This window comes from Berghia stephanieae, chromosome 8, assembly GCF_034508935.2.
Source record: "Berghia stephanieae isolate SIO BIC M18660-M18661 chromosome 8, UCSD_Bste_1.3, whole genome shotgun sequence".
Lineage (NCBI taxonomy): Eukaryota > Metazoa > Mollusca > Gastropoda > Nudibranchia > Aeolidiidae > Berghia > Berghia stephanieae.
Genome location: NC_088367.1, coordinates 50,861,464 through 50,885,286, shown reverse-complemented (window position 1 = coordinate 50,885,286; position 23,823 = coordinate 50,861,464). Strand labels below are relative to the sequence as shown.

The following is a 23,823-nucleotide window of genomic DNA, read 5'->3' as shown; positions in this document are numbered from 1 at the left end:
TTGTTGATTATCTGCTATTTGCCAGTGAAATATTTCATGGGTTGACATTAAAAGAACTAGGTCAACTAGCCTACAAAGTGGCATTGCAGAATGGATGTAAAATGCCAAACAATTGGGAGAGAGATGAATCGGCAGGTATCGATTGGATTAATAGTTTCTTGAATAATCACAAACAACTCTCAGTTCGCCAACCTGAGCCAACCTCCTTGCAAAGGATGTCGAGCTTCAATAGACACAATGTGGATCTCTTCTTCAATAATTTAGAGCAAGTGATGTCAAAAGGGTTCTCTCCAGACCGGATTTGGAATATTGACGAAACCGGTGTGTCCACTGTGCAAAAGCCAGTAAAACAAATTGCTGAAAAGGGAGCCAAACGAGTCGGGTCGATTACAGGTCAAGAACGCGGAGACCTTGTCACAGTCTGCAACTCCATCAATGCCATTGGAAACCACATGCCCCCATTCTTGATATTCCCCCGTGTAAACAGTCAAGATCATTGGGTTGAACATTTACCACTGGGAAGCAAAGCTGAAGGTCACCCCAAGGCTTTAAATTGTATTTGTTCTTAATATACCACCGTTATTGTAAAGCGCTCTGAGGTTGCGACAAAGAGCGCTATATAAATAATAAATGCACTTATTATTATTATCATTATTATTATATACAGTGGAACTCGAAAGTAACGACTTTGCTATATGTAGTCCGAAACTATTACAGACCTGCCAACCGGTGTGATTAAGTTGCTCATTTAAGTGGGAGTCGTGAGTGGTATGGTATTGACCGGACCCTTTTTAATCCTCATCAATATCAAGTACGATATTATCGTTTTATTCATGCTGTTGTTTTACCGCCATTTCCATGCATCTGTTATTATCGAAATACGAATCCGTTGGTTTTCATACCGCATTGTTTCGTCTGTGTTCATTCATTTCTATCCATTTCATTGTTTGACTTTGAATGCGCACCAGTTCCTTACTTGTTCTATTTTATTCATCCATGGATTTTCTTCTGTGTTTAAAATTTCTTTACGATGGAGCCATCTAAGAAGCGCTGCAAAGTGGAGGAAAGGCTATAGACCTTTCTAAATTCGTATTCTAACAAGTTTCCTGTCATGAATTCCGTCTTCAAAAGGAATTTATTATGCCTTCTGCCGGGACTGTCGTTGTGACATCTTAACCCATTGCCGCCCAAATCGCCCGTAATCGCCCGCTAAAAAACATCTCAAACAGACCAAATCACCCGCCAGGTACCCAGCATCTTAGAACCCGTAAACTAAAAACGCGTGTAGAACCACTTCTTTTTATTTAGAAAACGAAAGTAGAGAAAGAGTGAAAGTGAAACCAGAAATTTCCCGATCGTTTTTATCTCAATTCGTTTGTCTGCTGTGATTTTTTGAAGTTTGTCAACCAAATCGGTTGTGGTAACGTCCTTTTTTTTTTTTTGCTGGAATCGCGTTTGAATTCCTCAATTCTCGGGCGTGATCAACATTTTTTAATGGATAGTGATGATGATAGTGCTCATTCAGACACTGAATCAGACATTGAGGTTGAGTTGGATGCGTATTTTGATGACATTGACAATGGATTTCATGTGTTTTAATATTATTACATATTTTTCAACTTTAACATTTTTTTTTCAAATCAAAATATGAATCAATAGTCCAAAACAATACATCAAATTAAAGGCCATTCATTCTTCTTTCCAAAACAGCTTTTATTTTGTTTCTAGCATGCCTCACATACTTGCAATTAATTTTTTAATGAAGTGTACTATGACATTTGGAAGAGTTATCTCCCCTCACATGGTCTGTGAGAGACATTTTTTCAGATTATGCCCGGACAGCAATGGGTTAATATCCAAGTCGGGGATATATGACATCAAGAGACATTGTGAGACTGCAAAACACAAGAACAATTCAAAGGCTTCCTGTGGAAGTAAACCAATTGGCTCTTTTTTTTCTGCTCAAAGATGCAGAACGACGAGGCACTACATCAGGAGAAGGTAATGCAAGCAGAGGCAATTTTTGTTGATCTACTCGCTGAACTTAATTTGTTAATGGCTGTGCCTGACAAAATTAATGCTGCAGTAAAAGCAGCCTTCCCTCACAGCAAAATTGCTGAGGGGTCTCACTGTGGGAAGACTAAGTCAACTGCTGTGGCACAAAGTCTTGCCAAGATTCATCAAGCTAATCTTCTGACAAGGATGAGGTCTGGTCCGTTCTCCATTTCTACCGACGACTCGAACAGCCAGCAGGATAAGCTATACCCTGTTGTTGTCCGGACAATGTGCCCGGAGACAAGGATGCTCTCCTCTGAGCTTTTGTCTTTGCCTGCCTTGACTGGATCTGCTACTGGTAAGTTTCAATCTTATTTGATCAGGTTTATAATGATTCAATAATTCTATTGTTTGAGTTTGATATTTAAAAACAAATTATTATTCTTTAGACAGACAGATAGGCCTTTAAAAAAACATTTGTATGATCTTACTTTTAGTTCAGTAAATTGTTTTTGAAACTGACTAGATGGGGTGAGGAGGAAGCGACACGACAGTGAAAGAGTTTAAAGTAAAGATTGGTGACAGTATCCATAAGATTAACATTGCTGGCCAAGCTGTTTGTAAGCTGTGTAATGCTGTTATTAATTATGGTGGAAGAGGGAAGGGTGCCCTCAAGGAGCATTTGAGTTCTGAAGCTCATGAGAAGAAACTTAAGTTGAAAGACTAATTATAGTCTAGGCAGCTTTTCTGGTAAGAAAGACAAACTATTTTCATTGTTTGAAAAGGGTAAAAGTAAAAGGTAGTGGCGGTGGTGAAAGTGTTAAACAATGTGATGAGACGAGATCTTCAGAGGGCCATGGAAATTCTGTAAAGAGAGGAAACACTGTTGTCCCTTTGGAGGCAAACATTCATTTGAACACACAATGCCTGAGACATTTGCAAACGTGCTGGTGGATGCTGCGAAGTATTGTGCGAAAGATCCTGCTGCTCAATCTGAGTTCTTTTTCTGCTGCTTGTAAATTAAAGTATGTCTCTCAAAGACAATTACTATTACAGAATCTCTTGTTAGTGACTTGCAAACAACTCCCTTTTCTTTGAACATTGATGAGGCCACAAGCTCTAGCAACAAGAAAGTACTTTCAGTGCTCGTCAGTTTTGTGAAAAACAGAGAGGGTAGGGTTCATCGACTTGCATCTGTGGAGATAATGAGATGTGACTCAGAGACAATCTATGACGCTATTGTAGAAATCTTCAAAGACCTTTCCATACCATGAAGCAATCTATTAACCATTTTATTTGATTCGTGTGCAGTGATGAGAGGACATATTTCTTTGGTTGAGACAAAGATAAGAGAGCGAAATGCCCCTCATCTTTTAAACATCCATGGAGATTCATTCCACCATATGAACAATGTTGCCAAGAAATTCTGTTCTCCATTTCAGCGCCATTTGGAGAATCTTTTTGCGGATTTGCATACAGACTTCAAGTGGTGCACACAGCACAAATCATATCTATAAGAGTTGTGCTTGTTTTTTGAAGCTGCCTTACTCTGTCCCACAGTACTCTTCTTCGACAAGGTGGCTTTCCACATATGACAGAGCCATGGAGATTACTCAGATGTGGGATGCCTTAAGAATGTTTTATTTTTCTTTTCTAAACAAGAAAGACAAAAGACATTTATTTGCCAGTGATGAAAGAGATGATGGTGAGGAAAAAACTGAATTTTAAAGATATCAAAGATGTGTTTGACATTTGTGCCACATTGGGGGAGAAGCAGAAAAAAGATGGTGAGGACAGGGAGAGGAGGATTCATGGGTGAAAGTTCGCTGGCACATGCCGGAAATTCCGGCATATTGGTTAAATTGAAAATCGCTTTCTGACATTTTGACTATCTCGCCGTTTTTTTTTTCAATGTTGTGCCGCCGGAACGATAGCTGGGAAATATCGGTTCACCTGCTGCTCAGCATTCTAACGGCGAGTAATGGATCGGTTGCTTTCTACTTATTGGTTACTTTTTTCTTCGTGATAACGAAACTAGGATGATTTCCGGTAATTAATGCGATGCGCAAGCGTCGTGTGGGCATATAAAACTGACTTCCCAATTTGAAATCCTCTTTCTGTTGTCTGTAACTCGAATCGAACTGTGCATGTTGTGTTGTGCCTTTGTTGAATTAGCTTGTCTTCAGACTTAGATAATATCTGTAAAGATGCGATTTCTCAATAACGGAGAAGACACTTCGGTAGTGGAGGAGGACGTTCGGAATTCTTGGAGGTGGTTTTGGTTAGACGAGCTTTCTGAACTTGGTCATAGATTTGAGTCGTTGGGTAAGAAAATCGACGAGCCAGGAAAATGTTTTTGTGTCCCGTGTGGTAAGACGATTTCTTATGGATCTGCAGGTAAGAAAGCCCTAAGGATTCACGATCAGTAGGGTGATCATATTAAAAACTTCAAGTCAGTGCAAGGTTCTTCTAAGATTGTATCCGAGTTAGGGGGGTGCTCGAAACAATCGATTCATGACAGCTCCTCGGAAGTGAAGGCCACCGTTTCCCTCTTTGTTAGTGAGCATTGTTTACCATTTACGCTTGCCCCTGATCTTCTTGCCTTATCTCAACGTCTTGGCAAAAATTCTGTTGCCCTCAATTCTACAACGCGTCCTAAAACATCTGCAACTACTCAACAACACATGGGGCTGCATCATTCATCACAAAGGACCTTTCGGATAAACTAAAGGGCATTCATTTTTCACTAAACGGCGATGAGGCCACAATTAATGCCGGAAACAAGATTCTTAACAAGAAAGAGTAGTCAATTTGTTGTTTGACAAATCTAAGAAATTAAATATTATGATCCAGTTGTTCAGCTGCAGTTAGAGCTATATATTTCAGTGCTGGCTATAATGAAAGAGTATGTCTGTTTCTTTCAACCCAAAGATCCCATGATGCATAAACTGCATGATTACCAGGATGCTGCAGCCAAGAATCTTTTTCACTGCTTTGTGAAACAAGAATGCATGACAGATTGTTTGAATGATGTCGATTTCCAAGAAGAAAAAAATGTGCTTCCTCTTAGGCATATTTTCATAGGGAAACCAAACCAGAAGGTTCCAATCTCTTTCTTGGAAAACGTCAAGAAAGCCTACTTAGAAGCAGGTAAACAAATGCAGACGTGTCTGCTGACAACAAGACACTGGAGTCCATAAGTGCAATCGACCCTTCCTTCAACAACCACTTTGAGAGGCTTTGAGAAAAAGCAAGTGAAGAAGATGGGAGGGGTGGAGGTGTGTTTTCAAATGTGATGGATTGTGTTAATTATGTGATATATTTACAATTTATGTCCAAGTGTGTGAATTGACTCATTAGGCTTAAACTTATGGATTACTTGGTACCACAAGAGCTCTTAAAAACTTTAAAGTACAAGAGCAGCTTTTGGACTTCATATAATATAGGGTAGGTGTTTTGTTTACATACTAAGATAATTGGTTACGCATAGGTATTAGGGGCCTATAAATTATGGTTAGGAGGTTGGTACGATAGCCTGTAAAATTTCCAGTGGTTTTGCAAATTCCTAACATGGACCCCTGGCCTGTCTATCATGTTCAGACTGCTTTGGCAGATAAGCGGAACTAACGCTGCCAAATCATCTGCAAATTGCTCAAGCACCAAGAAAAAAAAAAAAAAGGCAAAGGATTTGAAGACAATGCAAGAATAAAAAGCTTTATTGACTCAGATTCCAGTCTTATCGGGGTAACGTGTAACACACCTGACTGCCGAGTCTTGTTTTTGTTGGTTCTTACATTTACGTGATTTGAGTGATTTTTATGACATTCATTATGCCTGGATTTTAATACCATCTAATTTGTGATTTACTCATTGATTCAATTGATATTCATATTAACTATTTCTAACAGAGGATTTTCTATAATTTTCAAAATTAAGTATGTATTTTCCAAAGCCGAACACAGTTTTAAACAGCTATTTGTTTACAGCCATATTGGAAACTTTATTAACTGTGCTTTATTTTACAACTTTTAACAACTACCATTACCATGTACATAGATCTATTTATAATACTAATTTTATGAACAGACTCAGAGGGGGTGGACGAAAACAACATTACCACCGTCAATGGTCACTGGCCAGCCCCAAGACTGCTACCCCTACGACCTCAATCCTCACTTATATTAATCAAAACTCCTCACCGTTCTTTGTCTAGTGTCAACACTGTCTGTGGTAGACAGTATGAAATGAACAACCAACATGACAAATCTCAGCAACGGCACCGTTTCAAGCAACAACAACAACAACCTGCATGTAGTGATCATGCGAGTATAGAAATCGGATTACTACATGTTAGATTGTGCCGTAATAAAACTCAAGATATAATCGACATAATTGAAGATCACAAAATGTCTGTCTTTGTCATCTTGGAAATATGGTTTAACCATTCAAATGATGACCCAGTTCTAAAAGCAATTACACCAGAAAACTTTAGTGTTAAATCATTTCCACGCATTGGGAGGAAAGGAGGTGGAATTGCAATCATTACAACTTGTAACTCTTTGACAAGATATCATTGCACCATGATGATTTTAGAAGTTTTGAGTACGCTGGATTTGCCACTCATGAAAATAATTTTTAAAAGTCGTTTCACTGTATTTTCCGTTCACCACAAAGCCAACAAAACAAAATATCAACAATTTTTGTCTTTTCAATCCATAAATATTTTTATGTGTGATTTTAACATTGATTATTTCGGAAGCAAACATGAATCCAAAGTATTTCGGGAGCTTATTGATACAAACAACTCTATTCAACTTGTAAGCAATCCTACAAACAACCATGGCCACCAGATAATCGCGGAACCTTAACAAAATAAATGGTTTCAAATCATCGTCACCGCGCTGGTGTGTCCCATCATCTGTCATTCAGAATAAAATTAATAGACCATCTGCTTGTTCGAGCCACATCTAATGCAGTGCCAAGGGCCCCTGCTGTCCTTCCATCCGTGGCTTCTTCATCGGTGCCAAGCGACAAGCACAAGAGCATGCGCAAGCTTGGGCGCAAAAAACGCTGTTTCCAGTGTGTGGCAGAGAAGAAGAAAACAGGAGCTAACAGAACACCTGAAACTGTCTTTGGCTGCCTAGTTTGTCAAATTCACCTTTGCCCCGGACATTGCCATGCTAGATTTCATAATTTGTTATGACTTTTGGGTGAATTGGTGGAAGAAAAGTTGAGAACACTTCATTGGATTGTATGTTTTTTGGTAAATTTTGACTTCATTATTTTTTCCCTCATGAAATTCAATTAAAATCAATACATATATGATATCAAATGAAAGGAAATTTTATCAACTTAAGAATTGTGTGCTGTTTAGTAAGTTCCATTATTTATTTTGGGTTCAGTGAATTTTAAAACTGAGACAAGTCATGTATACGGAAGAGTTATTTCCCTTCGCTTAGTAAAATGGGGTATCTTGACCCCAGTGACCTTATCAAGTAATGGGTTAAGGATGTTTGATGCTCTGTTTATTTTCTATTTTTCATTTTTGACCAGCAGCACTGACAAAGAAGCATACAGGGGCCTCGTTAGATCCATTCTACAGAAGCGAATGATTTCTCATTCTGGGAAATTAAGAGTGCAGGGGATAGTAGATGTTCTTCAAAAGAAACAATTGGCAGCCGATGGCAAGGCAAGGAAGAAGAGGATTGTAGAAAAAGGTGCTTTTCTTTCAGGAGAAGACAACATGGCAGCTGCAATTCTTGACTTCAATCCTTCCAATGATGAAAAAGTATGTTTCTTTTTTCCAGACATCAGTGCCCGAAGCACATAAGCTACATGACCTCCAAGAGCGAATCATCAGGAACTTTCTGGCACTGTTCATCAAGCCAGAAGTCTTGCAGACAGCCACAACCGAGAAAAAACTTGCCCCATTTGATTTGAGAGATAAACGCCTCCACCTCCCTCTACAATTAGTTTTCATGGGTGACATCAAACCTCCTGCAACAGCTTCAGATGAGTGGAGGTTATTCTCAGCTGAATGTCTTGCTGCTTATAAAGCAGGGAGCAGTGAAATGCTGAAGGAATTACCAATTGACAGCAGGCATTTAAAGGGACTGTCTGCCTTGGACCCTGTTGTAATATCACATACTGTAATTAAGCATCACTTACTAAACCTTGTTCAAGATTTAGGACACTTGAACAGTGAGGAAGAGAACATTAGGGTGAAAGAAGAAGTAAGAGAATTCTGCAACAAAGGGAGAGAGCTTCCTGAATTCAAGGATGGAATGAGAGTGGATGTGTGGTGTGGAAAAGTGAAGAGCTTCCCTTTACTGGCAAAACTTGCTAAAGCAGGCTTCACGTGTTTCCATGGGGCTCAAGTGGAAAGTTCCTTCGAACCGAGTCATAAATAACTACACACACTGCCTGGACCTCAGCACATATAGTGCCATTCAGACTGTCAAGTATTACTTGAAATGTGAAGGAAAATCTTCTGTTCAGCTGTTTGGGAAAAAAGGCATCAGAGATCCAGTTGATGCAACCCTTTGCAAAAATATGAGCAATTCCGGGAAAACCTATGACCTCCAAATGAAAACTAAACAGGAAGATACATCAAAGAAGGCAGAGTTACTAAGAACAAAAACAGAAGCTTCAAAAATTCTGCAGAAGGCAAAGAGAAAAGGCATTGCCAAGAAAAATATCCCCCCCTTCAAAGAGGAGGAAGCTGTGTTAGAAGAAATACATTATTGGGATGGGGTGGGGTGGGGGGGGGGGGGGGGGGGCGGTTGTAATAGGTGATGTGAAATGTAGATAATATTAATATGTGGCAGTTAACTCACTCAACCCTAAAACCGATTATATCCGTAGTGTACTCAGGTTACTTTTACCCCATACCTATTTATTACATTTTTCTGAGACAAATCAAAGGCGTATCTAGTATCAAAGCTAATGCTAATGTTTTTGGTTTTTACATGTTAATGATAGTTGAATATAACTATCTATGAACAAGTCAATTTTTAAGACATTTTTTTCCAATTTTGAAATTTAGCAAAAATCTCTAGGATTGAGTGAGTTAATGGTTACTTTTTGAGGATTGGTGGGGCCTTTGAAATTGACGTTTAGTTTGTTTAATGTGTTTCTTCTGCACAGTAATCCCTCTATCTACTCTGCACTCTCTTGTTTAAGATATGTATTGTACAATAATCTTTACTAAATTGCTTATATTGAAATGCTAATTTATAAAGAGTAACATTTTTATGTATCTTACTTCAAAATTCAGTTTTCATAGTGATTTCTGAAATTCAGTCCGTGTCCAAGAGACACCCCGTTTGGTTGGAGCGGATTTTTTCAAACCTGCCTGGCAGCCCTGAATAGATCATGTCATTACAGACAGTGACAGTGAACAGTCTCTCTCTTCACCTGTCTTGAAAATTGATAAATGAATCTCAGACCATCATTTAATTGTGTTTTGCATTTTATTTCCAATGAAGCATGAAGTAACAAAGATTATAACATCTCGTAATATGAAGAATGTAGACATGAACCTTTTTAAACAAGACCTTGACCATAACGTTAAAAATAAAAATGATGCAAATGGTCTCCACAAGTAAACTGTTGGTACGGTGGACAAGGATGCTTCCTTAAAAACTAGAGCAGTGAGGGTGAGACGTCAAGCACCCTGGTGTAATACAGAAATAAAATTGACTGGATTAGCCAGGAGGTGGGCAGAAAGAAAATGGCTCAAGTCCAGATATACTGTTGATAAGAAACTGTACATCGCGGCTAGAAATGATGCGAAAGTCGTCAATTTCAGGGCCAAAAAGAAATACTATGAAGACAGCCTGCTTAAGGAAAAAAAAACAAACGAGAAGCTGACAACTGACAATGGGGTTGAACCTGAGCCCACCCAATTGGAGGTTCAATGCGTTATCCAATTGGCCACCTCGTCCAATAAAATAATAAGGGCTGCTAGGCTGGTTTGAAAAAAAATCAGCTCCAACCAGATATGCTTGGACGCCTACTTAATTTCAGAAATCACTATGAAAACTGAATTTTGAGTTGAGGACTTTATAAAACTGTTACTTTTTATAAATTGGCATTTCAATATAAGCCCTTTATTAAAGATAATAGAACGATTCACACCTTAAAAAAGAGAGTACAGAGTACATAGAGGGATAACTGATCAGAAGAAATACATTAAACAAACTCAGCAAAGTCAGTTTCAAAAGGTCCCGCCCATCCTAAAAATGTACCGCGAGGTGACTCTGACTGGATATTTAGGCGGTTCAGCCATTATCTGGCAGCCCTGATAATACTGATAATATCGTCCCATTCCATTTCATGTCAAAGAAGGAGGCCATTTTGTTGGTGAAGATGGTGCTATGATGATTCATGGTGAGACGACTGTGATTTGTCAAATGAATAATGAATACATTGCAGTAATAATTGTGATCCATATTTACAAGGTGTTTGTGATGTAACTGAATATAACAGCTTCAAAAGAGAACAGAATACTAAACAGAAAATGTTTTGGGCTCAAAACCCTTCTTCAGCAAACAACAACAAAAATAATAAAAACATAGATAAAAAGAAAGAAATTTCTCTGTCGTAAATCTGGAATTCAGTAAAGTATAAATGTCTTTATTACTTTTTGCTGTTGGCTGAAGAAGGATTTTGATCCCAAAACGTTCAGTTTTTGGTATTTTTTTCTTATTTGAAGCCGTTATATTCATTTTTGTTTATTACTATTTACAGTCCACAGCTTCTAGCAGCTTGGTATCGTTTTGGACAACGTATTTGTGGGAATTCCTTGGTATGATGAAGAAGATGTCACAAATCTTCCATGAGTGATTCTGTGGACAGCAAAATGAAAAGCTCCATTATTACATCAGGTAAACCTAATGTTACTTAAAAGAAATGATAGCAATACTTGGATCCATTTATATCAATAGTATTTCTCCTTTGAATTTCAAAATTTCATCCAATTAATAAAAAAAAAAAAGGAAAGAAAAGAGTTGACACTTTTTTTTTTTTTTGTTAACAAAGGGTATCCCGATAGCTTAGTTGGTAGAGCACTTGCTTCTACATGCAAAGGGACTGAGATTGACTCCTGGTGAAGTTGAGATTTTTTTCTGAACCCCCCCCCCCCCCCTCCCCCCACCCACCCTCTCTACCCAACAGTGATTGGATAGCTGGGACTGTAAGATCAAGTGGAAAGTACTTTACAATAAGCAAGCGGAATATCAAGAGAATAGCAAGCAATTGCTATTGTTTGTTTCACGCTATAGAAACCGAGAAAAACTCCATGGGCCGAATGGCTCTGAAATATTCCTTTTTTTTTTTTAATGGGATAGTATTTCCTCCCATGGATTGTCAAATAAGATAAAAACCAAAATGACATTTATTTGACAAACATCTTTCAGAGATATCAATAACTTTTTAAGGAAAACATATGATTGATCTAGATGATTTCATTAAAGTGTATTCTCACCTCAACTAAAGAAAGCAAAAAAAAAAAAAAAAAAGAAAGAAGAGAGAACTGTGTTTATAGCAAGTTGGCTGAATGTCCTCATACTGTGTCTTTGTGGTCTGACAATAGGTCCCTCATCACTCTGGGTGACGGACATTTGAGTCCCTGGAAAAAGGCTCATTACTCACATCATTTCATCACACTCTGGTGTGAAATAAGTACCCGACTGGTAACAGGGTAGCCTCCGTCAAAAAATAATTGTAATAGCACCTCACAGGCATAATAATACCTAGTCCTACACATTAGCATTGACTATGAAAAATTTTGTTTTCCATTTTTGTGGGAAATGCTACGCTTAAATCAAAGCTATGTCCCATATTTTGCCTTGAATTCAAGCCATTTCGGGACCCAAAGATTTCCGTAAGATCGTCATTACCACCAACATGAGGATGAGTCCATTGAGTAGAAATTGCGCTATATAAAAGTTTAAGTTCAAGGATTGTTTTCTTCTTTTCTTTTCTATTTTTCATCGGCACTGATATTTACCATCAGGGATAAGATGAGGATTGTCACTATCCACAACCTTAAGGCATTCGTCTGCTAATTCCACAAAGATCGGTTCTTGCATAGCCTTGGCCATGTCCAGGGAAGGAGTTTCAGAGTTGACCAGATTCTCACAAATGGCACGCAAGTGTGGATTGCACAACAAGTCACTGACCTCTTTGTTATTTCCTGTCGAGTATAAAAGGTGAGCATCAGGTATAACGATTCTGTGTCAGTATCAGAACAGACTTGCATTGTGATCAAGGGTTACCTATCTAAACATAATAACTTTTTTCTAAAAAACAATCAATATTTTTAAAAATTAGATGACAACTTAAAGGAAAGTGGAGGCAAGAGAAAAAAAAACAGGTAATTGAAAGCAATTAAACATGATGGCATGGTAAAACTGAGAATACAGGAAAGAATAATAATAATAACAATGATAAACCACAACACAATAATAATAATATTAATAATAATAATAATAATAATAATAAATAATAATAATAATAATAAAATAATAAATAATAATAATAATAATAATAATAATAATAATAATAATAATAATAATAGCAAAGGAAAACCAACCAATACAAGTCGATAGACTATTCTACCATTCATACAGATACTGATAAAACACATTTTTTCCCTTCTAAATTTGGCCAAAACAACTTTTACTCTAAACATTGTCTAAGATGACACCCCCCCCCCCCCCCCCCCCCCCCCCACTTTTCACAAATTCTCAAGCCTAAAACTTTTAAATTCTGAGACTTCTTTTTTTTTTTTAAGTGACAGTTTACAGACCAAACTTAAAATAATAAAATGCATTGCATCCGTGTACGTCAGAATCATCCAAACTGCCAATTTTAACCAATACAAATTTGTTGTCTCTGCCAAAGTGTGGGATGGAAATGAAAAGTCTAACAAAAATCTATATATATAGTAGAATATAAAACACTTTTCATAGGGTAATCTCGAAAACAGTTTTGATTATTAATATATTAAAATTCAATAGAAATCAGTGCTGATGGTGACTAAAAGTAAATAAAAAAAAGGAAGAAAATTTTGAATGATTACCTCATTACGACTATACTTACCCCCACTTTTAGAGCAATTGAGATGATAAACTATCATTGATACTCTAATACTAATATCTAGAGTGTGGGAAAGTGCATCTATTTATCAACACACGTTAAGTCTCTCACTGTCAGGACATTTGATTGGAAGAAAGGTAATTAAAAAAAAAAAAAAGGAAATTTCTCCTCTGACACCAATGATATTGGATTTCTGTGGATCTGCGGAGAACCATCAGCACTGATCTCTATGTAAATCTATCATCTGCATTTTTTGTGGCCGCAAATATCAGGGCGATCCGCAGAATTCCCAAAATTGGCAAATCGTGGCAAATTTTGGGAAAATTGGCAAATCGTGGCAAATTTTGGGAAAAAAAAAGAAGCAAAAACAAAATAAAGAAAAAAAAAAGTGCGAAACTTGAGAAATGTTGCAGGTTTGCCTGGGCCCAAACCAAGGGAAGCTACTCTCTACGGATAATGATCCTTTAAAATCTTTGTAACAACGCTATTCACTTAATTAATAAATGTAGCCTCCTTAAATGTAATAAATTGTCTTCCTATTTTTTTCTGTATCGCGTGTTAATTTTTACTGAAACGCTTAGTTCTCTGCAGCAAATTTTTTGGCAAATTTTGGTCTTTTTGTGGGGGTTTTTGGGGCAAATTTTGGCAAATTTTAGGTCCCAATTTGGCAAAAAATGCAGATGACAGGTAAATGAAAAGTAAGAGGTACTTACTCAACAAATCTAATCTTTCACCTGGAACCATATCTGATTCATCTTCCAGGTCTTCTCTTGGGAACTTGTTTGAAACTTTGGCTGAAGGACGGATTAAACACAATAATTGATAAATACACGAGGAAGGCTTTAGACTCAAAGACCTTTGAGTTAAAGTAGAAAACAATAATTCTGTAAAATAAATTTTACTGATTAACATTAAGTATGCATTTAGCCCACAAGAAGACATCAGGCGTAGTGAGATCTGACCCTCTGTTATATCGGAGCCCCATTGTACTACCCTGCTCACCTTTCAAATATGGCCACTTTATAAAACTATTCTATTGCACTCATCAAGCCTTTATCAATTAGGAGCGTTCACATATTACGTCATCAAAAATTTTCCTTTTTAGACCCCCCCCCCTCCCCAAGTCATCACTTGTCATCATTGACCTGACCCCCCCCCCCCTCCCCAACAGATGATGACGTCATCTAATTTAATAAAAACTAAAAATAACTTTAATTTCACAATATTTATTATTCATTTTTCAAACCATAAACATTATTATCAACGTTTGATAAAACACATTCAGACATTTTATTAATTTCGAACACTGTTGATAATTTATGTTTTACGATACAATGGGACATAAAATTTAAATTTGCAAAGATAAAATCTAACAAACATTATTTAAATTTAGGCTACTTGGTGCAGGTGCTATTAAAAAAATTTCAGAAGTGTAATTTAAAATAGTATAGGAGGCAAATTATTTTATAGCATATTAGTCTTTTAGTGGAATGAATTTCTGTTTCAATTTCCAAACATAAAATTAATTGATTCAAAAATGTTTCTGCCTTGGACCTCTGGCAATGTACTATAAATAGTATCATCAATTTCATCTTCATCGTCATCACTTTCTCCCATTTGCTGTTCTTCTTGTATGCCGCATTTTCGTGAATGGTCTTTCATTGCTGTGATCGAGGAGTGATACAATGAACATTTAGGGCAAGTTTGCCTTTTGAGAAGTGATACCCCTTTCCCATCTTGTTTCTTGAGAGATGGGCAATACTCATCATAGCAATTTATGTTTTGATGACATCATCTTGGGTCTGACCCCCCCCCCCCCTCCCCCATGTCAACACATGTCAACATTTGGTAGACCTCCCCTCCCCCCCCTAGCTGATGACGTAATATGTGAACGCTCCCTTAATGAAATAAAGAAAAAATAAAATAGTCTTGATAATACTGCTGATAGCTCAAAAATTTACAATTAATAAAATTCATAACATCCCCTCAATCAAGTTATTATGTTGGGGAGGGTATGTATGTGTGGGGATGTGGGTGGGGGGAATCTCAAACTAAAATGGTCAAAAAAATTAATTAAAAAACTAATAACTCAAGAAGAAAAAACAACTATTCTCCTCAATAGCACATACAAATTTATCCGAAATTTAAATTTTCTTAATCTTTCTTTGCCTGCAGGTTCAATTTTCAACATTCAGTTGATCTTGACATAATATCAGTTTGATGTTTGGGCCATATTTAGTCAAAGCTAGGTACCGTAACAATGAGATTGGAGAGTAAGTCAACATTTGAAAGATGGTTATCAGTAACTCCAGTTTCGTACACTTGGGTAAAGAACTGCGTTGCACATAGCATGACTCTATTATTTATGTCCATGAGCAGTGATGGAGATTGTCAGCAAATGGACGATTTAAAAAAACAAACAACTGTGTTTGACAGGTCACCTACATACTTTATTTAATAAATTGTCGAAGGAATAAATAAAGTATTGTGAAGTATTGAGCATGGAGGAAAATTGGAAATGCACAATCATTCACTTTAATTTACTTTCAAAAATAGTCTTTTGTGTAGTCAAACCTTTAAACTAAAAAATATATATATGTTGGTAATAATAATATTTTTTGATTCATGACAGTGAAAACAGAACTAAGATAAAAATTACAACTTCAAAAAAATAAATAAATAGGAAATAAAATCGGGATGAAAATTTTACCTGTCCACAATGGGTAGTTGGGAACGTTTGTCTCTGAACTGGCAGGAGAGGCTGAGGTACTGACTGGTGTTTCAGAACAATTGTCTGTAGATTACAGAATGCATTAATATATTTTAATAAAAGACAAATCAGTGAATGTTAAAAAAAAAAAAGGGAGATTAGAACTTTTACATATTTTTATTTAGCAAAAGATCAGATTCACAGATAATTATTTATCTCATTAAAAACAAATGTATATTTTTACCCTCTAGTCCTAGGGTTTTTGCTGGGCTTTTTTAATAGATATTTATTTATTCTTCACCTTACTGGTGTGGAAAGGGGAATAATCAAAATAAAGAGACAAGTATAAACGTATATGGTGTAATCCATTAAATTTTTTATCAACTTCAAGTACTGACAAGGAGGTCTGTTATATACTAATAGCAAAAGTGATATCTCAGATTCAAAACTTTGGTTATAATGATTATTGACCTTGAATCTCGTCGGTTTCATTGCAATTGAGGTGCACTCTAGACCTCACTCCTCCTGCAAAACTAACAGCTTCGATAATCCTCATCGTATGGCAAATATTGTACTTTTCAAGAGCTATTAGGCTTTAAAAAAAACCTCCAACTCCAAATGCACTTTTTAACTTTAAAGATCTGAGAAAGTGTGAAAGAATTTGTCTCTTTAATATATTAATAACATTTTTAAAGGTTATTTAACCCACATTTGATGCAAATAATATCAAATATCATGTTACATTACTCATCATAATCAAATATTATAATAGGTTTCCAGCAATGACATCGGTAAAACCATTAATGGAATTAGAATCTGTCTTGAATCAATAACTGAATATTGTTACTTTGATATTGTAAATTTGTTAAACAGTCCAAAAGTAATCCAACTTGTATCCAAGGTATCGAGGTAAAAGGGAATTTAATTTACTAATATTAATATATAGATAGGAAACATCTAGCCAATCTAGCTGTAATCCTTAATCTCTTAAAATTCTCGTGTCGATCATGTCACAACAATTTTATAAGGCCAATGCCTTCCAGTATACGACTTGTTAAATGTGAAATACAAACCTTTATGAGCCTTGCAGCATGACACAGAGCAACTGGAAATAAAATTGAAAAACAAGAAAAGATTCTATTAACAGTGATGCCAACAGAAAAAAATGAAAAAGGAGGAAAATGATTGACGTCTCATCATGCTCAGACTGCCGAAGGCAGCCTCCTACTAGTACTAGGGGGGTCCGGGGGCATGCCCCCCCCCCCCTGATTTTTTTTTCAGTGCCAAAATAAGGCTATCTGGGACTAATTCCCATGAATTTGGGAGCATTTATTATCCATTCAAAGATCAGGTGAAGGAGTCATAAAACACATAAAACTTTTTTTTTTTAAATCTAATGTATATATTGCAGTTATATTTTTTGTGATATCACCATCATATTGCAAAGATTACAAGGATCATATTGTGTGATGTTTAAGGTAGCAGTTGTGGTGATGGTGATGTAAGTAATGGTAGCAGAGACAGCAAATTAATAATTTAGAAGTTAAAGTATAATAATGCATCAATGTTAAAGAAACCTAAATTATAATTTCGTTTTTTTTCTTTCTTTTTTGTTTTTGCGAACGGAGGAAAAATGGGAGGAACCTCCAAAAAGGAGGAATTCCTCGGATCCGCGGAAGATTGGCATCACTGTATTAAACACAAATTGGCATTTTGTTCATACCACCCTATCACTATCAATCTTATCAAATATATACAATTGCATATAAACTGCAAAATCAAAGATTCCTACAGATTTAATGGATAATTGGACTAGTCTAGGTATTTCTTTTTCTTTTTGTACCAGTCCAGTCATCATAATAGAATTTGTTCTACACCTTTCGATCAGTCAGTCATAAACACGCAAACACACATCATCATCATGTACCAAAAAAAAAAAAATAATAACTAGAGTGCCAAATTGTGACTGATTAGTTTACCTAAGCGACTAAGTGGTAGAGAAGAAACATTTGCTTACAATTCTAGTAGTCTCCAACAAAGTTTTTTATTGAGTTATTGTCAGTGTCAGCAGGTTGTGACTGTACTTCTGTGGCAGTTTTTTTATCCGTTTGAATAGTTATACCAAAGAGACTGTATATTGTTAGGGGAGCGTTCTACCATCTTCATCTACCTTTATTCTGAGAAACATTTTTGGACCTTAGTTTTTTAGTTCAATATTATTAGGAGGTATCTCTTTCTACATGAACATGGGATATGAAAATGAATGAGCCAACGGCTTTTGGGAAAGTTAAGTATTTTTTTCTATTTGTTATGCATATATTTACTATATAAGATTATAGTATGAATGTCGGGTGAGGATAGAGAGGGTAGATAAGTCTAGAGTCTAGCTAGAGTTGAGGAGTTGATGCAAATAAATGTGAATGTGGGATGAAAAAAAAAACGTAGTGTTTTTATGCACCTCCGTTGACAGTGTATCTTAACGGATCGTTTTTATACACCTCCGTCACGCATGCGCATTCCACCCAATTTCATTAGCGATATTGTGTTTCTGTATTTGGACATGGCGAAAGTTATATTGTGACATCTGTAGGATGTTTTTGTTAATAAATTTATATAAAAATAAGAATAATTTAAAAAATCAAAATATAAAACCAGAAAATAGAAGTTGCATTGAAAGTAAAATAATGTTTTAGAAAGACCTTATTAAATGTAATGAACAGTCAGGTGGCTCCGTAGCGCAGTGGACAAGCTGTCAGACTCCAACCTTGAAAGTACCGGGTTCGATTCCCATTGTTGACATTTTTTTTTATTTACTTTGTTTTTGTTTGCTTTTTTTTTTTTTTCAAAAACTTTTTATCATGTTTTTTAAAAGGCTGTCATTATTCCCACACGCCTGTCTGGGGATAATGAAAATTCGTTATCCCCAGACGGGTGTCTGGGGATAACCAAATTTTGTTATCCCCAGAAGGTGTCTAGGGATAACAAAAATTGGTTATCCCCAGACGCATGTAGCAAGTGGGCAGAAAGATTTTATGCAAAATGCCAAACTAGGCGTGAAAAATACCAAATATTCTGGAAAAAATACTAGTGGTTGTGTCCCAAAACAGTTAATATATCAAGTGATATTTAACACAAGATAAAAGTAAACAGTGATCAAATGTCAAATCCAGCTCTTAAAAAAAAATCATTTTAAAGCAAATGGATCAATGACATTTCTTTTGTTACTTTGATCTAAAAACGCCAAACTGGCAATTCGACTTTTTATTTTCAACCAGGAAGAAAGTTGTTAATCATCAAATCTGTTCATAGTCCACCAACCATTTAAATTTTCACTACCTACCTACCTGTTAACTTTATTGATCATCTCTTGTTTCTATAATTTGCTCATTCTTGCCACAATTTTGGGGGTGTTGTTCGCCCCAAAGCCCAAAACCGACACCTGTTATTTTCCTGTCTTCTTCGCACAAGACAATACAATTTAGTATCACACGTCGACAAAACTAGATCCAACAACATATTTTTATTCGAATCAGAGATGAAAATAACTACCAAAACAAGGAAGTAAAAATGGTGGAAATATGTTTAGCTCATATATGAATTTAAGATATGCCGATAGCTGTATGGATAGACAGCTCAGTGGGTTAGGCCACCTTTCATTTTACTCCTTTTAGCTGCACAGATTCAAACCAGTCTCGACAGCGATTATTAATAATAATAAGGCGGAAAACAGACTAGATCTGAAATAATCTACTTTGACAGGCCCATTTTTGTCAATTTTCATCTTTTATCTACAAATAAGTGTCATATATCATTTTAAAGCTTGAAATATGATGATTCAGAATTTGTAAAAATTATGAGCAGGAGACGATTATGTAACTTTAAAAGTAGGTCAATCAACGGTGACCCTGATTTACATGGAAATGCAAAATGAACAGAAATGTTAACAATCTGAAGTGAAAAATGACTCAAAATACACGTACACAGGTCCACTTTTTAAAAATAAATAACAAACAGAATATATTTTGTACTTTGTATAGAAACTAACTTTATTATACAACAAGGGGGATAATTACATGAGACAAATAACGGAAAAAAATATTTTTGTAGTATTTTAAACTTTCATTTCAACTTTGAAAAAAAAATGGGTCCTTGTTTTCAATTGTATTGTCAAAACGGGTGACAACAACCCAGGAATAGGTGTCTGGAGGATCCTCTTTCACAAATCACACACTCTGCTCTGCACATGCGCATAAATAAATTGGCCCGCTATTCCTTGGGAGAACTGCACGGTGAAACTCCCTCTCCTCCAGTACCTGGTATAAAAGTAAAAGCAATATATAAAGACATAGTTGATGACAAAAGCACTGCTTTAAGCATATTTGATTTCCACTGCTTTAAACATATTTGATTACTCTCTTGAGAAAATAAGGCTTATAATTGCGCATACGAAAGGTGTTTTTAAGAACAAATACTCACACTTATAACTGTTGTTTGCTACACCACAGAGGTTCAAGTGTGAGGATATGAAATGATGTAGCATATGAATCTAATAAAAAGATATATATAAATAAGTCTAAAATCTGATAACAAATTTTTTTTCTGGAACATTTTGGCAAGTCGTACAGCATTTTTTCCTTTCAACATGTAATTCAGTACTTTGGTGCTAATACGGATTTTATCCATATCGGTTAGCAAATTCACAGTTGTGGAGTAATATCTCTCAAGCCTGTGTATCTTGTATTGTAGCTAATCAAAATTTTCATACTGGATAAAATGCTTTTAGATCAGATGGTCAGATCACAACGCAGCATCCTCCCTAAAAGCAGAGTGAATGTTGTAGTGACACAAAAATTCTGAGATAAGAGAGGCAATCAATATATTTAATATTAAATGTTTACAAATTCAATTGATTAGCAATTTGTGTTCTTAAACAGCTAGAAATGTTCAGATTTGTACTTACATTGAAATATTCAGCATAGGTTACCAAAGTTTACATTTATTAACTGTATATTTATCAACAATGTCCAAGTCCATATATTTCAGAAATCCTGGTGCCCATGCAGATGGTGCCCACGCAGGTGACACCAAACTTTATTTTGCTCAAAAAAACTTTTTCAAAAATTTCAAGCCAAAATCAAAGTTTAAAACACAAAACCAGAGCAAGATTAATGTCTCCAATCAATTTTCAAACACTTTCTTTCATAATTAATAATAAAATAGGATATTGAAATTTGGTGCACGGGCAGAAAATTGAAGACACGAAATCTCCCATACCCCATTATTCACTCTAAAAAACAACTAACAATGTTAATTTTTTTTGTTTTGTTAATTTTACAAGTTTCCTAGACCTAATTTTAGTCACTTAAACAAATTTGTAGTTAAAAATTTCAAAGCTTGCCTGATATATAGAATTAAGTTTCCTTTGTCACATCGGAGACACGAAAATAACGCGATTACATAATATGCAGGAAATAACTTATAAACAAAGATGGAAATAATTTTTTAAATTTTTAAATCATACAAATTGTAGTTAATACATCTAACTTTTGTTAAAAACAAAACATAAAGTTAACCTTAAATGGAAACTGTTGATTCACTTACCTCATTTGATCCATTCTAAAAACGAAAGTAAAACCTTCGTGTCTTCAAAACGCCACTTTCGCTCGGTAAAAAAATCCTTAAAAAATATAAAGGAGCAAAATGTCGCCACCATTTTGCTACCACAGCTCCAGGAAGAGTTGATCTATCAAAAACAGCAACTATAATCACCAAATCTCAATTAGATTTTGATTTATTGTGTCGCCCATGCAGAAAATGCTTTTCCTGTCATTATTGTGTTTTCCGCCATAATAATAATAATAATATTAATTGTAATTTTTATTATTATTCTTATTATTATTATTATTATTGTTAACACTATTCCCTGCTCCGAGGGAAATCTCTCTTTTTCTTTTTTTTATATTTTGACCTAAACCTTAGAGTTTTTTGTTTGCTAAACCTTTATGTAAATGTTCCTTTTCTGAGCATGAATTTCTTAAATTGTTTTTATTTTTAAAACAATTATTGTTTGTTTTTTTTCTCCTCTATCTAACCGTTTGGTCGCTCTCTGAATATTTCTGTTTGTTTGATTTTTAATTATTTATTCTTTATAGACACTATTTGAGATCGGAGTGGGGATGAATATATTTGCTAGAAACTAGAAAAAAAACAAGAGAGAGAGAGAGAGAGAGAGAGAGAGAGAGAGAGAGAGAGAGAGAGAGTTTAATAAAATTTTAAAAAGAGGTGGGGGGAGGATGGATGGGACATTTATCTCTTTCAACGTTCTGTAAAAAGAAGACGGAATTAAAAAAAAAAAAGTGGCGGAACCAGGATTCGAACCCACAACGTCGATTCTGGTCAAACTTCCAGGGCAGACGACTAAACCATTCGGCCATGTCACCCACTTCGAAGTCGACGCATATTGTAGTGTATATGTAGTAACAACTGATTTTAATGTTGGTTAATTTCATGTTTTTATAGATATTTTATTAACTTTCCTTATTTCTGTCTATGTGCATCTGGAAACATTCCATATTCTGGAATGTGGATAATTGGTTTAAAGAGCGGAGTTTCAAATATGCGTCTGGGGATAATGAAAATTCGTTATCCCCAGACAGATGTCTGGGGATAACGAATTTTTATTATCCCCAGACAGGTGTCTGGGGATAATCACAGCGTTTTTAAAAACTTCGATTTTAATTTTCTAAAATTATTTATTTATTTGAGATCAGTATTTGTGTGCCATGTTTCTTTTTACTTTTGATTTTTGAAATTATTGTTATTATTCTTTAATTTATTATCATTGTACATCGGTAAGCAGCGTGCTAAACTACAATCTAAAACTATTTCAACCTCATGGACGTATGCAGCAACATTTTCATTAATTTACCATCACCGCCAACGGAGGTGCATAAAAACGGTGCGTTTTTGTACACCTCCAATGGAGGTGTATAAAAACAGTGCATTTTTGTACACCTCCAACTCCAACGGAGGTGTATAAAAACGCCACCAAAAAAAAAAAGATAAATTATGAAAGTGAAAGTAAGAGTGAAGACGGAGGGATTAACTTACTATCTTGCAAAGCATTTTGGACATTTATACTTGAATGTTTCGACGTCACAGATGATACATTTATCCATAGTTGAAATAGAAATTTGTTGAATGAAATTGTACTTATTCTTGTGTGTTACTTCGGGTTCAGATCAGGGTAGGTGCAGCATGCGTTATTGTTTACCTTAGATGAACTGAATTAATCTAAGGGAAATAACTGTTATAATTATATCCAAAATAGTGAAAAAGAACATTCGATTATTTTGTTCTTTTATAATTTTTTTCATTTTAACCCATAGAATGGGTAAATTCCTTGTTTTAACCGCAAATCTGAAATAGTATCGCCATGTTTTATAAAAATCTGATAAAGTGTGCATGAAACCTTGATAAGTCTTGATAAAACCACATTTTTATATTTGTATGAATCGCTCGTTCGACCAATTCTAGAATACGGAAATTGCATCTAGAGCCCATTATATAAAAGACAATCTATTCGTATTGAAAGTGTACAGAGGAGAGCTACCCAAAAAATTTACACAATACAGTATTTATCTTATAATATAAGGAAAGGTTAGAATTTCTTGACTTACCCAGTTTGAAATATAGAAGAATTCGTGGGGATTTAATTCAGGTTTATAGATTGGTACATGGTATGGATAGGATAGACTTTTCTGATTTTTTTTTCATATTCTAATATTACTTTTACTAGAGGCAAGGAATTCGTTTAATTCTATGACTAGAGGGGACAAGTTTAAGATTTTTGTCTCTAGATGCAAAACAAACATAAGACAAAACTGGTTCGGTATTCGTATTGTTCAGAAATGGAACAGTTTGAAATTTGAAACAAAGAATGCAAAATCTATGGATTATTTCAAGGTGTTAGTAGACAGGGAATTATATGATGGGAGATTTATTATGACGAATAA

At 35.5% G+C, this 23,823-nt stretch overlaps 1 protein-coding gene across 3 annotated transcripts; it reads right to left on the bottom strand.

The window, feature by feature from the left end:
• Nucleotides 1-1,001: 1,001 nt before the first annotated feature.
• LOC144978829 (zinc finger HIT domain-containing protein 3-like) lies at nucleotides 1,002-23,109 on the bottom strand. 3 transcript variants are annotated; one of them, XR_013646606.1, is made up of 7 exons: nucleotides 22,919-23,109; nucleotides 16,882-16,913; nucleotides 15,809-15,892; nucleotides 13,812-13,892; nucleotides 12,008-12,193; nucleotides 10,738-10,844; nucleotides 1,002-3,189 (listed from the first exon to the last, which is right to left on the bottom strand). XR_013646606.1 is itself a non-coding variant. In XM_078925375.1 (6 exons), the coding sequence occupies exons 1-6, from the start codon at nucleotides 22,984-22,986 to the stop codon at nucleotides 10,822-10,824; spliced, it is 474 nt and encodes a 157-aa protein (XP_078781501.1). In that variant the 5' UTR covers nucleotides 22,987-23,093; the 3' UTR covers nucleotides 10,685-10,821. The 3 variants fall into 3 exon arrangements, 1 of the variants encoding a protein (XP_078781501.1); XR_013646607.1 differs by having other exon boundaries at nucleotides 3,091-3,189; nucleotides 10,745-10,844; nucleotides 22,919-23,093; XM_078925375.1 differs by lacking the exon at nucleotides 1,002-3,189 and having other exon boundaries at nucleotides 10,685-10,844; nucleotides 22,919-23,093.
• Nucleotides 23,110-23,823: the final 714 nt, after the last annotated feature.

What these genes read in the sequence shown, in the direction of transcription:
- LOC144978829 (XM_078925375.1), bottom strand. Translation starts at nt 22,986, where the DNA reads ATGGATAAATGTATCATCTGTGACGTCGAAACATTCAAGTATAAATGT. An exon ending in CCAAAATGCTTTGCAAGATA is followed by an intron (nt 16,914 to 22,918) that starts GTAAGTTAATCC and finishes TTTTATTTCCAG; the next exon opens with TTGCTCTGTGTCATGCTGCA. An exon ending in TCCTCATCTTATCCCTGATG is followed by an intron (nt 10,845 to 12,007) that starts GTAAATATCAGT and finishes TGCTGTCCACAG; the next exon opens with AATCACTCATGGAAGATTTG.